Here is a 15,744-nt window from a genome sequence, read left to right as displayed (position 1 = left end):
CCCCCCCCCCTTGGACAGCAGCCACCCGGAGCACAGGCACCAGGCCTGCCAGCCAAGTCCTCCCTGCTTACCGCGGTGCGCGCACATCGTGCTCAGTGGCCCAGGCCAGCCTAGATGTGTGTCTGGGGGGGGGTGTGATTTTCCACCCCCCACATGATGAACTCTGTGTGCGCGTGCCCACAGAGAGGGCTCCAAGTGCCACCTCTGGCACCCGTGCCATAGGTTCACCATCACTGGTCTAGATAAACCATTGGTCTAAATGCAAGACAGTTCTTATGTTGCACTGATGGAAGAGCTTCCATGTAAATGTATGAACAATAACAAAATCTAAATAAAACTGACTGAGTAAAATATGCTTTGAAACAATGGGATCTGCTTTGAAACAATGGGATCTCTTCACACACTCTCTAATGCTGAAAATACATTGAGCTAAAAGTCAACCAAGATAAAATCAAGCTCGGCTGCTCTTCCTTCAACTCCTCACTGGCTGCCATCTCACACCAAGACTGGCGTTCCAAGCTCAGTTACACTCAAGTGGAGCAACAAATTCCTAGAACTTACTTCAATCTTTCGCAGCAGGTTCACTGTCTATTAAGTGACAATGATGACAGCAAGCACTGCCAGACAATTACAAGCAATTCACATGTGTCAGTTTTGAGGTAAATTATTTACAAGCAAAACATTCTTCCCTCAACTTTTCCTGGCACCTACGTACCAACTGCAAATTAAACATTCTATTATTTAAGTTAAATGACATTATAACCTTGGTATCACATATGTAAAATATCAAAAACACAGATGATTATCATACAAGTCTGGCTTAGCTATGTAGCTCTTGCAGATGTAGCTGAGAAAGCAAGCATGGAAGTGTGCAAGTTTCCCTTGCACTAAAATCCTTTGTAATATGGAACGTGTTATGGTTGTGAATAATGTTTCATTTCACAATTTAGCTCTTAAAAGCAAACCCACAGCTGTCAATCCTGCCTGAAATGCATTCCTCTAGTGTTTGCTAAACTCTCTACAGGCTAATACACAATCCGCAAAGTTGGTGAACTGGAGTGCTGTCACAAAGAACTGCAGCTGTAACAAAGGCAACATTCATACTGTGTTCTGTAGTGTAACACAACATTAAAAGAAGCATTTTAAAGAAACAACAACACCCCTCACCCAATCAGTACTTTTTAAGCAGCTGTGTTGACCTCATGCTCTTAAAGGAAGTGCTCACAAAAGGATACAAAAAAGTCACATTGTTAAGAGAAAAAGGAAAACAAGTCACACAGAAAGGCTCTGTTCCCTCATGAGATTGTACAAGATTATATAACTTCCAGTAGTACATTATGTAGTATTTAAGGGTTGGTATATTTCACTATAATAGAAAACTTATGTAAATATACACTTAGGGCCTACTTCTCATTTGACACAGAAAACTAGAAGATCTTTCATTTTCTCGCAGGATTCCTTTTAACATCCTCTTAATCAAATCATTAAATTACAAGGGATGCCAAAGGTAATGTTCTTCTGTACAGTTGCATTTTTAAATAATATTAATAAAATAATATTGGGCACAAACCAAAGCTTTGTCGATAAATATATCATTTTATGCCTCTCCACAGTCTGTTTCCTACACTTATACACAGCAGTATAAATATAATCGCTAGATGTTAAAACAAACCACATGGTAAGCAACAAAATAAGAAGCGAAGACATTCAGTTATACAGCTAAAGCATTTTGCAGAAGGAAATCTTGCTGAGGAGAGACAAAAGTGGATAGGAAAAGTACTAAGAACCATCCCCTCCTAACAAATGATGCACGTTTCCTATCCCTAGGAAACTCAAAAAACTATCAAGCGGTCATTACATTCATTTGTGTAACACGTACTTTGATCCCCAGTCCTTCAGAAACCACTACCATGAGTAGCACATAACAGAGTAAGTTGACCAGATAAGGGAGAAGGAAGTTCCAGGCACAGCCTTCTTGGATGACAGGTCCTAAAATGGGAGGGGAAGAATGAAACTGATGTGGCTACACAAAATCAGCTGTGCTCATTGAGATTACAAAGACAAAGCAAAGTAAGAGAAGCAAAGCAAGAGAAGAAATAGTCAAGGCAAAGTAATGCACAGCCTTACACCTGCAAAAGATAATGCTTAAGAATTAGAGATTCCAAAGTTCAGGTTCGTGGGACTGTAGCCTGTCAGGGAGGCAGGTAAAGAATGTTTATTTCCTTTGCCTCCAACAATATCCCCAGTAGATTAATTTAGGAAGATGGAAAGGAAACGATACATTTTGAAGCATCCTTCCTCTTTCCAAAGTTAGTTTTCAGAGAGGGATGCATGCTGTGTTCCTGAAATGTATTACCCGATCCTTCCACAAGTCCTTTGTTCTCCTAGAGCCCAGGGTGGTGGCCAAAAAACAATGTCCTACAAGTCCTGATCACTGAAAATTCACAGTAGGATCCCCATGCCCCAGCAATCCTTTCAGAAATTACATTGCCAACAAGTGAAGGAATGATCAATAAATTCCTGGCATACCTGGTATTCGTTTGGCCAAAAGGTGCTTACAGCCAACTCTGCTCGCAGCCAGTCTTTGCCAGTGGAGCCTGTCACGTTCCAAATGGGATTAGCCAGAGGTCCCTTGTTTACTCTGACCAAGATGTTCAGAGTGCCAGGGCTTGCTCCTTTCTTACTATACAAAAGGTAGCTGAAATCAATACAGTGAGTATCATTTTCTTTCATTGTAGGGAGCTGGAGTCGAGCCTTTTCCCCATGGCTGTGGTGTGAAGACTCCACTATCATGTATGACCCTGACAAAAGATAAAAAAGTAAATGTAGAGGTGCAACATTCAGGAAAATGTTTTGCCAGAATTCATAATACAATAATACAACTAAATGCTAGGAAAAAATTCTATGAGCAACTATAAATAACATCCAAGGAATAACATTTACTTTCTAAATAACATTTACCTCACAAATTCAGAAAAAGCTACCCAGACTTTAAAAAGTAATTTATTATCATTCATTTCAAATAAATCAAGACAACTACAGGAATCTTTAAATAATACAAGCAGAAGGTATTGAGTCCCAGATCTAATAGTAAAGGAAACTCATGTTGGAAAGGCCTTTCTCTAGCTAAGACTCTGGACAGATGATGCCAGACAGAACCAACAGTACAGATGTACTGTCGAAGGCTTTCACAGCTGGACTGAACTGATTGTTGTGGGCTTTCCGGGCTGTGTGGCCATGGTCTGGTAGGAGCAAGATCTACCAGACCATGGCACACAGCCCACAACAATCAAACAGAGCTAGCCAGTACAATGATCTGATTTAGTATGTGTCAGCTTTAGATACGTTCACATCAGAACTACAGCACAATGTAATGATACTTAAAATTACAGCTGGGTTTGGCCTTGCATATTGAATCCCTCTCTTGGTTTTGGGAAAAGTCAGAGCTAGCTCCTCATCCTTAAAACCATCTTCCCAAATAACACAAATCAACTTTCCAAATAACACAAATCATTTTCCATACTTGTGAGAATTTCAATGCTAGCCCATGAATGGACTTCTATATGCCTGATTATGTGAGAAAGTAATGGTTGTATATTATGTTACTGGAGAAACTGGACCTCATATATCTGACACAACACTGTAAAAGGAATACCACATGATTTTATACTCAAAAACGCGAATTAAATAAAATGCTCTATAATATATTATAGAAATTTAAACTTCCAAAACAGTTTCTCTGAATTTAAATGCAATGAGGCTACTCAACATGCCAGCCAGCATTCTGGAGAGGTTTATTATCTCCTCTTCACATTATACTTGAGGTAATGCAAGATAGATTATTGAGAGGTTATTGCTTAATGAAAATAAAAAATAGGTCAGTAAGAGACAAAGTCAACATTTATTTTGTTTGTTTACAAACCTTTTAATTGCCTTCCAAGCAATTCAGCACTGCTAAGGTAATAGAACAGATAGCAATAGCTCACTGCTTCAAAACACCTTTCAAAGGTTTTATTATTGACATGCAATTATCTTTTATTTGTGCAGCTATGAGCAATTTAAAAAACACAACTGTGGAAGTTCAAGAGCCAGGTTTACATACACATTTGATTAACCAGACAGTACCCACCAAAGTGATGAAGTGAAAGAAAACAGCAAAACTATATTATCTACTTGCCAACTTTATTTTTATAGCTTGTTTCTGAAACCTGAAAATGAACTGGCACTAAGATATTCAAGTTCAAAATTAATGGCAGTTGTTCCAAGTGATGGGTCACAACTGGCTCAATTTGGTGCATTAAGCAGTTCCTAAATTAATTGTTTCATAGAATGCTACAATCATTTTGCTTGAGTGCCCTGTACTAAAAGGCTTTGAAGCCCAATTCTGTCATCAGACCAATTTCTTGTTCCCTAACTGTAAACAGAGAGAATCTGTAATTATTTGATTATGTGTCTCTTTTAACCTAGATATTGAAATTAATACTACAGTCCAAGTCTGCCAAGTATGCCATTACTGTATTGTCGAAGGCTTTCACGGCCGGAATCACTTGGATGCTGTGTGGTTTCCGGGCTGTATGGCCGTGTTCTAGCAGCATTCTCTCCTGACCTTTCGCCTGCATCTGTGGCTGGCATCTTCAGAGGATCTGATGTTGGGAAAGCAAGTGGAGTATATATATCTGTTGGAGTGTCCAGGGTGGGTGGAGACACCTTGTCTGTGAGTAACAAAGAAGGCAACCAGGTCAATAGTTGAGGGCATCTGAATAGAAGTATGAGTAACAATGAAGACTATAGCATGGGCGTAACACTGGAGATAGCAAGGTCACTGGTAGGAGCATCTGAATAGAAGCAATTGAAATCCATAAGCACATGGACAATTTTAACAGGAAGGAAGAAACTATGAAAATGAACAGAACTTGGCTGCCAGTGTTGAAAAATACTAGAGTCAAGACAGTGTCTAACCAGCTCCACACAAACACAGGATGACCATAGACAAAAGAAACAAAGGCCAGGATACTTCTATTCAGATGCTCCTACCAATGACCTTGCTATCTCCAGTGTTACGCCCATGCTATAGTCTTCATTGTTACTCATACTTCTATTCAAGATGCACCCTCAACCTTATGTGACCTGGTTGCCAGCTAACATGTTACTCACAGACAAGGTGTCTCCACCCACCCTGGACACTCCAACAGATATATATACTCCACTTGCTTTCCCAACATCAGATCCTCTGAAGATGCCAGCCACAGACGCAGGCGAAACGTCAGGAGAGAATGCTGCTAGAACACGGCCATACAGCCCGGAAACCACACAGCACCCAAAATATGCCATTACTGCTACCATGCACTTAGTGAAAGTTCTGGGGACTGTGGGAACTGTGTACTCAAAGGCCTGACGGCCACAGCGAAATCTTAAGTATTTGTGGCTGTCTTCATGTATGGCAGTATGGAAGCACATGTCCCTCACGTCCACCTCTGCGAACCAGGATTAGGCGAGAGGAGGGATGTGACGTCCACCAGAGTCAACATATGGAACCTCAGAGACCTGAGATGTTTGCTAAGGGAAAGAACAGGTATCTTATCACCACACTTTTTGTCAATTTAAAAATATCTAGAATTAAGACCATCCTATAGGTCTACCAAATCTCATCTAACAGCCCCTTTACTTAGAAGTGTTTGCACCTCCTGAAACAGAAGAGGGGAATGAGTGGACATGAATTGTGACTCAGAGAAAATAAGCAAGGATGAAAACTCTAATTGATATCCAAATTTTATTATTTCCAGAACCCAATTGTAATGATTTTAATATGTGTGTGTGAAAGAGATTTGAGTTGGAGAGAGAAAGGGAAGTGAGGGGGGTTTGAGATTGGTTGATTCTAGACTGTGCATGTGGGAGGACTGTGCTGGACTGGCAGAAGGTGTCAGAGAGGGCAGAGGGTGATAGGATTTCAGAGTAAATAGACTGAGAGAGTCAAAACTCTAGTCAGATAGTGTTAAAACCTTGTGGGAGCATAGCAGAATGCATTAGGGCTTCTGAATGCAAAAATGTTGAGAGAATTAGTCAGAAAGTCAGAGTATATACAGAGAGACTCAATAAACTGTTAGACAAAATAAAGACAGACACTAAGGGAACTATGAGAGAGAAACTGTCAGACAGTATCAGAGAGCCTTTGAGTTAAGTCCTCAACGTTTTTGTTGCCTCAGGGTTTTTTTTTGTAAATATATTCCTTGAAATCTTGAACTTGCCTATCAGTTATAAGTAAAATCTTACTTTGCTTGAAGAAACACTGGAATCCCACCCTATTTTCCTTAGGACCACATCAGACATTCACTGTACCGTATAACCTCGTACATACTACCACAAGGGGATAAAAACGTTGGGGGGGGGGGGGAATTTATATTCCTTCTGGCATCTACCATATGGATAAGAATTAAGGGAACAAATATTAGTTAGCGCTTACCATATATTTATTTGTAACTAGCGGTACCCCGCCACGCATTGCTGTGGGTTATTGTGGTGAAATGGGAAGGAACAGGAGCAGCAAATCAATTGCAGAGGCCAGAAGTACGTGCTCATGGAAACGCACAGCCTGATACTGTGCGATGTCATTGATGTGTGTGAAAGGAATTGAGAATAAAACTGCAAAGATTGTCATGCCCTTATATAAAACAGTGGTGCGACCGCACTTGGAGTACTGTGTCCAGTTCTGGTCGCCGCATCTCAAAAAGGATATTGAGGAGATAGAAAAAGTGCAGAGAAGGGCAACAAGGATGATTGAGGGACTGGAGCACCTTCCCTATGAGGGAGGCTGCAGCGTTTGGGACTCTTTAGTTTGGAGAGGAGGCGGCTGAGGGGGGGATATGATTGAAGTCTATAAAATTATGCATGGGGGAGAAAATGTTGACAGAGGGGCGGTTTTTATCTCTTTCTCACAATACTACTAGAACCAGGGGGCATTCATTGAAAATGCTGGGGGGAAGAATTAGGACTAATAAAAGGAAACACTTCTTCACGCAACGTGTGATTGGTGTTTGGAATATGCTGCCACAGGAGGTGGTGATGGCCACTAACCTGGATAGCTTTAAAAGGGGCTTGGACAGATTTATGGAGGAGAAGTCGATTTATAGCTACCAATCTTGATCCTCTTTGATCTGAGATTGCAAATGCCTTAACAGACCAGGTGCTCGGGAGCAACAGCCGCAGAAGGCCATTGCTTTCAACTCCTGCATGTGAGCTCCCAAAGGCACCTGGTGGGCCACTGCGAGTAGCAGAGAGCTGGACTAGATGGACTCTGGTCTGATCCAGCTGGCTTGTTCTTATGTTCTATGTTCTTAATAAAAGGACTAATTCTGTCCCATATGTGAATATGATACCAGGACATTAATGCCACTAAACTGGCTACTCTCATCTCCAACGCACTCAGGGAATACTGCTTGCAGGTTCAACTTACCTTATATACTCACGTATAAGTCTACTTTTCCAGCACATTTTTTGTGCTGGAAAAATCCCCCCTCGACTTATACATGCGTGAACAGGTGGCGAGCAGGTGGGGGGAACAGGTGGCGAGCGAAAAAAGGCTGGGAGCTGAGGGTGTTTTTCTGCACCTGCCCCCTGCTATGTGGACACAAATGCAGCTCCCAGGTAAGCCTTGGGCTGTTGCTTCGCTGCACTACAGGTGGCCAGTAGCTTCATTCACAGTGAATATTCAGTGAATACGTGTGAATATTAAATTTATATGTTACAGAATTTTTGTTCAGGCCAGGAAGCTCCATGAATGCTAGGGAGCCTTACTCATTGGGAAATCCACACCATTGGAGCCCATGGTGGCAGGAATCCCCACACACACAGCCAGCACCTTTCTCGGCCCCCACCCAGTGTTTTTGGAAAGCAGGTGGGACTTCTGTCCAGCTGAGCTTGCAGACCCAGAAAAAAACTTGCTTTGGGGCAGCGGCTGCCCATGCAAGCATCTTCACTGTGTAATGATAAGCTATCCGTGTGGAAGGAGAACCTGTAGGGACTTTTTAAAAGGGGGATCTTGTTGAGCATCTTCCCTATGAAACTCTGAAGAGATACTATCTGTGAGACAGGACATTCCACTTCAGAACTTTTAAAGTTATTGTTGATACCATACTGATTTTCTTTGAAATAATTATTCAAAAACATTTTTATTGGTATCTATTTTTATTTTTGGAATTTAGCTGCTGCATTTCCCAGCCTAGTCTTATACTTGAGTCAATAAGTTTTCCCAGTTTTTTTGTGGTAAAATTAGGTGCCTCGACTTATATTCGGGGCGATTTATAGGCGAGTATATACGGTACTCCTTATTCTGGGGGGAAAGATTTAGAAGTCCTCTATTTCTACAAAGAACAGCTTCCACTATCATGATTAAACAAAAAATCACATTGAGTGACTTGGCCAAATGGATCAACTGCTTGGCAAACAGCCAAAGATCGTTGCTGGTTAACACTGCAGAGGGTTGCCCAATTATGTTCTTAGGGCAGGAAGGCATCGAATCTAACTCCTCATCAGATAGTAAGTTGTCCCAACTTATAGGTTTTTAATCTCTTTTCCTCTCAATGCTCCCTGCCTCCACCAGAAGTTATATCAGTGTTGGTGTGGTGTTGGCACGCAAAGCCCACCCTCAAATTTTCCAGGGATGCCAGCTTCAGTTGGATCCCTTGCCTATTTTGTTGTTGTTGTTTTACCAGTGTTTTGCCACAAAAGTTCCCTCCCTCCAGGGGAAGATTGTTCTTTTGGAAACTCCTCTCCTCCAATTGCCGTCTTTTCTCTGAAAGAAACACTGCACAAAAATTATAAAAAGTATTGGCTTCTTTCTGATGTACTATAAAATAAGAACAACTCCAGCCAAGTGTTCATGAAACAATACTTTGACAGTGCTTTACAATGTACTCAAAATAAATTAGAAGATGACTGATGCACAAAACTTTAAATCCCAGCAGATGACACTGCATTTCACAAGAAGAAAAATGAGAACCACAAATATACCAATGCTAGATGTATTTACAACATCCCAAGTTGCCAGATGCAAGAATTAACTTGTAGCAAAAGTTCAACTAGTCTAAAATTCCAGTACTGTGAATGCTAGCGGGAATATCTGAAGGAGATGAATATATTTGTATCCGTTACACAATCCCATTTTAACATAGCACTGAGTTATGTTAGTATGCTGAAAAGTTTGCTGAAAAACAACCTTAGTTTGCTGAAAAACAACCACATGCTCTGCTAGTTTGGGGAAGAGTTTCCAATCTCCACGTGGTAGCCTAGAAATCTTCCAGAATTATAACTGATCTATAGATAACAGAAATCAGTTATCCTGGAGAAAAATGGCTGTTTTGTAGGATGGACTCTTGAATTTCCTACTTGCATGACGGTTGATGATCCAAATGTTTTCAAAAATGAGAAAACTGAATCACACTTCGTTTGCAAATCAGGCAGCAAAAGAATGGGATTTGAGAGGCGCGGATCTGAAAGCCAGTATGCCACTAGAGGATCTTGGTGGTCAGAGGCGATTGCTTCCTCCCCTATAATAACTAACCAGGGGGATTGTTTTCTTAAGTGTTTGGCTGTGTTGCAAAGGGCCAAGGCCAACTTAGTTGGTGACTTTTGATCTCCAGGGGGCTGAGAGGACTTGCCCAAAACTACACATCTTGTGCGTGCGTGTTGGAGGGAAAGCTCCGTTCAAACTGGTTTCTGCATTCAGGATCATGCTGCGTCACTTCCAAACTTGGAAAACCGATTTAGAAACAAACCAAATGACCTATTTCCAAGTGAGTTGTTGTTATGGTTTTCAGGATTGCACTAAGCATGCTTAACCTAGGGGTGCTTAACCACAATTTCACTTAGTTTATTTATTTAACTTAAGGGTGCTTACTTTCACCCTCCACCCTACCCAAACACCAAGCAGCACTCCCCCAAGCCCTCTCCAATTCTCCCTCTCCCCAAACACCAAGGCCAAACATCAAACACCCTTCCCAAACCCAGCCACTACACTCCCGTTCACTGTACAGTAAGCTTTTCCTCCATTCACTAGCACTAGGACCCAGTGGAGCTACAAAGAAGGTCTGTAAGGAAGTGCCGGCATATTGATTCACAGTCCCCTTGGATCTTTATGCTGAATGGAGTACTGCAACCTTTGTTTGGGGTTATACTGTACTAGTTCATGGAAAACAGCATAGCAACAAAAACTATCCTTAAACCAAACAAAAAAAAGTCAGTGATTTAATTTCTCACATAGTATATTCAAATATTTTCCCCTGACACTACCACTCTAAAACAACAATCATGATTACCTGCAGTATTTTCCTTCTTACAGACAACATAAACAACATAATGCTATGTAAATTCTTCTTGGTTTTAAATATTAATATACCTTCTCCCCAACTAAATATCACACACTTTTCCCCTCATAGAGGGGGAATTATCAGAAACAAGGGTCAGGGCAGCTCCTCAGTTTATATCGAGTGTGTTCTTTTGTGAAATGTGGTATTTAGTTTGCTTCACAGGTACAATGACTAGGACAAAGGATACTCAAATCTAAACTTCCACTTTGCTATTGAAGCTCACTGGATGAGCTCTGGCCAGTCATTCTCTGCATAACTGATCCTGAGGGAAAAAACCATGCCTCAGCTCTTTGGGAGAAGATAAACTATTCAAAATGGAACAAAAGGGGGAAAACAAGTATCAGAGACATAACAATACTAGCTAAGTTGCAGGTAATGAAAGGAACGAGGGAGTTAGCTAATCACATATTTCACGACTGTCCCCAGAAGGTTTATATGTCCCAGAAATTCACTGGAGATACAAGCAAATGTTCCACAGTATACACATTGCAGTACCAACCAGAAATCCAGTAGTGGCTGTGCTGTTTGTTACATCCCCTGGGTGCATGTTACTTATTAACATAAGAGAAGGGAGTTACCGTGTTTCCCTCAAAATAAGTCAGGGTCTTATATTAATGTTTACTCTAAAATATGTGTTAGGGCTTATTTTCAGGGGATGTCTTATTTTTTGCACCCCAGAGGGTGGGGGCATTCCAGGCCATGGGCAAAATGGCAGGGCAAAATGGTAACCAGGCCTATCTGCCATGCCTCTGGGTTGCCACCCCCCTGCCAGGCCAGGCACAAGTGCCTCAGATGCCCAGGCTACACACAGGCCTGCTGGCTCTGTGCATTTAAAAAGGTTGTCTTTTATCAGGCATGGTCCTGCCTTTGGGCTATCTTTTTGCATATTTAACAAAGGCTCATGGATATGCTGTTAAAAAAATATTCATTTTTATTTTTAGCTTCACATCCTGCCCGTCCCAGAAGGGCTCAGGGTGGCAACAACATGTTAAACCTAAACTATAGTTAAAAATCATAATTTTAAAAATGCTCGCCATTTTTAAACATGGCCCAAAAGCAGGACCATGCCTGCTAAAAGACAACCTTTCTAAATGCACAGAGCCAGCAGGCTTGTGTGTAGCCTGGGTGCCTGAGGCACTTGTGCCTGGCCTGGCAAGGGGGTGTGGACTTGCAGTGGGGCCATTTTGTACCTCCCCCATGTGACCTACATTGGTGGTGCCTGGGACTCTGTAACTTGGGCTTATTTTTTGGAGTAGGGCTATTTCAAGCATCTTCCAACAATATTGAAAAATCGGGTATTATAATAACACATAGAAAGGAGAAGATGTTTAAATATAATTATGAAGCAAGGTGGAAAAATATTCAAACAAATAAAATAATGGGATAAGAAGACCTTATCAATCAGAGGAAAAATCAAAGCATTAAAAATGTGTATAATGCCGAAAATGTTTTATTTATTTCGAACTCTTCCGTTGAAAATTAAGAAGAAACAATTTGAGGAATGGGATAGAAAGCTGAAAGCTTGGGTGTTTAATAATAAAAAAAACGAGAATCATGAATAACAACAACACAAGCCTTTATTGGCATATAAAATCAAGAATAAGATTATATATATGACAAAAAATTCTTTAGGTTGGGAGATCCCAAAAATGCAACAATATTATGAAGCATTCCAGATTAAGAGTCTGATGACTATAAACGAGGATAATGTCGAAAAATGGGTTAAGTTTGAAAATGAAATAAACGAAGGAGTTGGTGCACATGGTATCTTCAATAAAGAGTTGAAGAAAGGAAATCAAAAAGCAATAGGACCAAGAAAGGTCTTGCTAGATATATGGGAAAAATGGAGAGGTAAAAGAATGCCTTGCACCCTGGATATGGCACCTTTGGGAAGCGTGGCTGGCAAAGAAGGAAAAAAAGTGATAAAAATAGTGGAAGGAAAAGGAATTCAAACTGTGGCAAATTTGATTCGGGAAGGAGGAGAAATTATGACATTACAAAATTTTATAGAGATAGGAGGAAACGAGAACTGGTTGGTTTTGAGAGGCATTTGGGAAAGGATAAAGGTTTCACGGATAAAAGGAGAATGTATAATGTCGAAATGTCTGGAACTATACAGAAAATGCAAGGGGAAAATTTTAGGGCATTTATACATATATATGGTAGTTGATAGGGAATTCATGATAAGAATATTGAAACAAAAATGGGAGAAGGAAGGATTTCTAGACATTGGTAATACTGAAAAATTAATAGACAGTTGGAAAAATATAAAGATCGAGAAATATATGGAGTTAGAAAGAAAAGTGATATTGAAATGGTATAGAACACCAAAACAACTAGCATACATGATAAAAGGACTTAGTTCTAAATGCTGGCACTGTGGAGACCAAGAGGCATATTATAGCCATATGTGGATAGAATGTGCAGAAGTAAAAAAAATTTGGACAACTGTATTGTTATATATCGAGAAACTGGTGAAGATAAATATTGATTTAAATAATGACTTAATGTTCATGAGTGTAATGGAAGACAGAAGGGTGGATAAACAATATAGTTATATGTATAAAATAATGATTAAAGCAGCCCATGCAACAATAGCCTTGGGCTGGAAAGAAAAGAAAAAATGGACACTTCAGAAATGGTTATAATATATCTGGGAACAAGTGACACCTGATATTTTCGATATATTAGCCAAAAATAAGACGTAGCAAGATAAACAGAATGAAATTTTGAAGATATGGATAATATACATGGCCTGGATGAAAGAAGCTCGAGTCAATGAAGAAATATGGGAGAAGAGGCTACAGAGAATGAACTTTCTGCTGTTTGTGTGACAAAACTATGAAGAAGTAGTAATGGGGGGAGGGAGAAAAGGGGGGAAAGTATTGTTTGAAAATGTATGAAGAAGGAAACTATTATAAACTATAAAATTCAAATGATACAATAAAAAATTAATTTAAAAAATAAAAAACAATACTGAACAATCATGCTAGGGCTTATTTTCGGTGTAGGTCTTATTTTCTTGGAAACACTGGTATGTGTCATGAGTGCAACAGCATTTTTTGTGCCTATATGTGATATCTGGACCACTTGCCACAGTTTTCTGCTCTTTGTGAATTTCAGTTCTACCCCACAGGTTCTCTGATTGTCCAGAAATAGCCTCAGTATGCCCTCACATATTATATGGCAAATGAGTTCTAAAGTAGCTCCAAAATGTTTGATTACTTAATAAAATGCTGCACTTGTATATGAACAAGTAGATTCATTTCTTTATGTTCTCTTTTACATACACCTTTAAAGATTCCCCGGCCCCCCAGTTCCAATTGGTAGTTGCATCTATTTACTATACAAAAGGCATGTAGAAGACTCACTACAATTGATAGAAACAGAATTTTCTGAAGGTCAGTTCCCCAAATTTGGTTCTGACCCATTGGACTTTCTTAACTAGTATAACAATATTCTCTGTATTTAAAAATAAAGCATAAACCATGTAAACAAATAAGCCTGGTTTGTTCTGCGGTTCACATGCTCTGTACCCACTGTACAGAGAAGAGACTAAAACTCTAAGAAGTGTTTGCTCTAACCTCCATTTGCTGCAGAGTCTAGATTTGGGTGCTATCACATATTGGGATTTGTCACTTGTCCATAAATGGGAATTTTGAATCACAGATGGATTCTAGCTTATATTCTGGTTTATGAGTAAGAAATGCTATGTGAAGGAGTTATCATCCATTTATACCCTGCTTTTCTCCCCAATGGAGACTCATAGTTTTTGACATTGCTCTCTCCATCTCCACTTCACAGAACATCCATTACTATGATGATTTGAAATTTTGTGAATTGATGGAACAGAGATCAACTATAACAAGTGGTTGAATGCAAAGTAAAATCATTAAACCTGTAAGATGTGAGTTTCCGTAAGGTGGAAGGAAGCTGAATTCCATGAAAAAGAGTGTTTGGTAGATTCTATGCCTCTGCAGTAATGTATTGATTTGACTTAGATGGTTCCTCTTCACAGATTATTCCCGAGAAATCCACATTGCAATGTAATGCATTTCAGAAATAATTTCAAATGTCATCATATTCAGAAAATTATGGCATATAACAAGAAACCGTAAATTGCTGCAAGGGACAGATCCTCTGTGTGTGTCCACATACACAAACATATAGTGTGACAGGTTGCTTGTTGATTAATATGAAGCCCCACTTTTGCAATCTCCAGTTAAAAGCGGGGAGGATTTGCACTACCCAAATATTTTGTTCAACAGCAGTGTTATTATGTTCAAGCTCAGGCCTGAAAATGGCATTCTGTGGTTGCTGATGTAATCTCTTTCTCAGTTGTCTTATACTGAATAGCACAAACCTCACCAGCTAATAGTCCCCAGTAATCTCAGATGTTCTCATTATCGTATCAAATATAAATTAATAAACACCACCAGAATTACAGCAGCCCAGTGGAACAGCTAGGCTGCAGAGTTTGTGATTATACAACTTTGCCCGACCAGCGGAATGCACCTTGAGATGCTAAAATATATCATAGCTAATATATTTGGTAGCAATTACATCTTTCAAGTGTGAATTCATAAAAAAAATCTGGTGTGAAATAAAAGTAGTACAGTTACAGTAAAGGTTTATGTTAGGTCTGTGCAGCAACGAAGGACTCTTTATTTTACTTTGATGCAGAGCTGCATATAGATACAGAAACAAAGCTCACTTTCCATCCCAATTTCCATCCTGCATATTTGTGCATTTTCACATTTACCCCCACTTTGGAAACACAGAATTGGATTAAGCCGAAACGAGGGACAACGAGGCTTGGGATCCTAGGATTCCTATTCGGTTGACAATTTATGCATTTTAGAATTTCTTGGGTAATAATTTATATTTATTTGAATCTCAATGTTCTTTACTTTTATGTTGGCCACCCAAAGCCCAGCTCCGGCCAGAAAGGGCAGGGTATTAATATAATAAAATAAATAAATAAAATAAGTAATGATGCAAACAAACACATATTTAGTGACTTCATACATGAAACAAGGGGAGGAAATAAAAGCAGATAATAAACAAATCGCCATCTGGGTTTCATGGATTATTTATAGTTTTATGTTCAAGCCTCTGAATTTCAATTAATAACCCAAGTGGTATACAGCCTCCTAGAATTCACTGGCTTCTTTAAAATATGGAGTTTGTACAAGTAAAACCCAATGAAAATAAACAAGACTGTTTTAATGTCCCTTCAAAATCAATAGATTAAGACTGTACAAATTGGTGGGTCTACAGATCTACACTAATTGCTTTATCAGATTAGTTATGCACTAGCAATTGCCTAAATAATTGTTCTATTAATTGATCAAGACAATGGGAACATGTTTGCACTTTTCTT

General features: G+C 39.6%; 1 protein-coding gene across 18 annotated transcripts in view; it reads right to left on the bottom strand.

Annotated features, from left to right (window-relative positions):
- PTPRK (protein tyrosine phosphatase receptor type K) overlaps nt 1-15,744 on the bottom strand; it is a 482,195-nt gene that overhangs the window by 293,537 nt on the left and 172,914 nt on the right. For all 18 annotated transcript variants that reach the window (XM_048491075.1, XM_048490937.1, XM_048490928.1 and 15 more), the window contains exon 3: nt 2,530-2,801. In XM_048491075.1, coding sequence (XP_048347032.1) covers nt 2,530-2,801 — 272 coding nt within the window. The remainder of the gene's footprint in view (nt 1-2,529; nt 2,802-15,744) is intronic.

This window comes from Sphaerodactylus townsendi, linkage group LG01, assembly GCF_021028975.2.
Source record: "Sphaerodactylus townsendi isolate TG3544 linkage group LG01, MPM_Stown_v2.3, whole genome shotgun sequence".
Lineage (NCBI taxonomy): Eukaryota > Metazoa > Chordata > Lepidosauria > Squamata > Sphaerodactylidae > Sphaerodactylus > Sphaerodactylus townsendi.
Note: the sequence above shows the minus strand (reverse complement) of the source record. Positions and strands in the feature narration are given on the sequence as shown.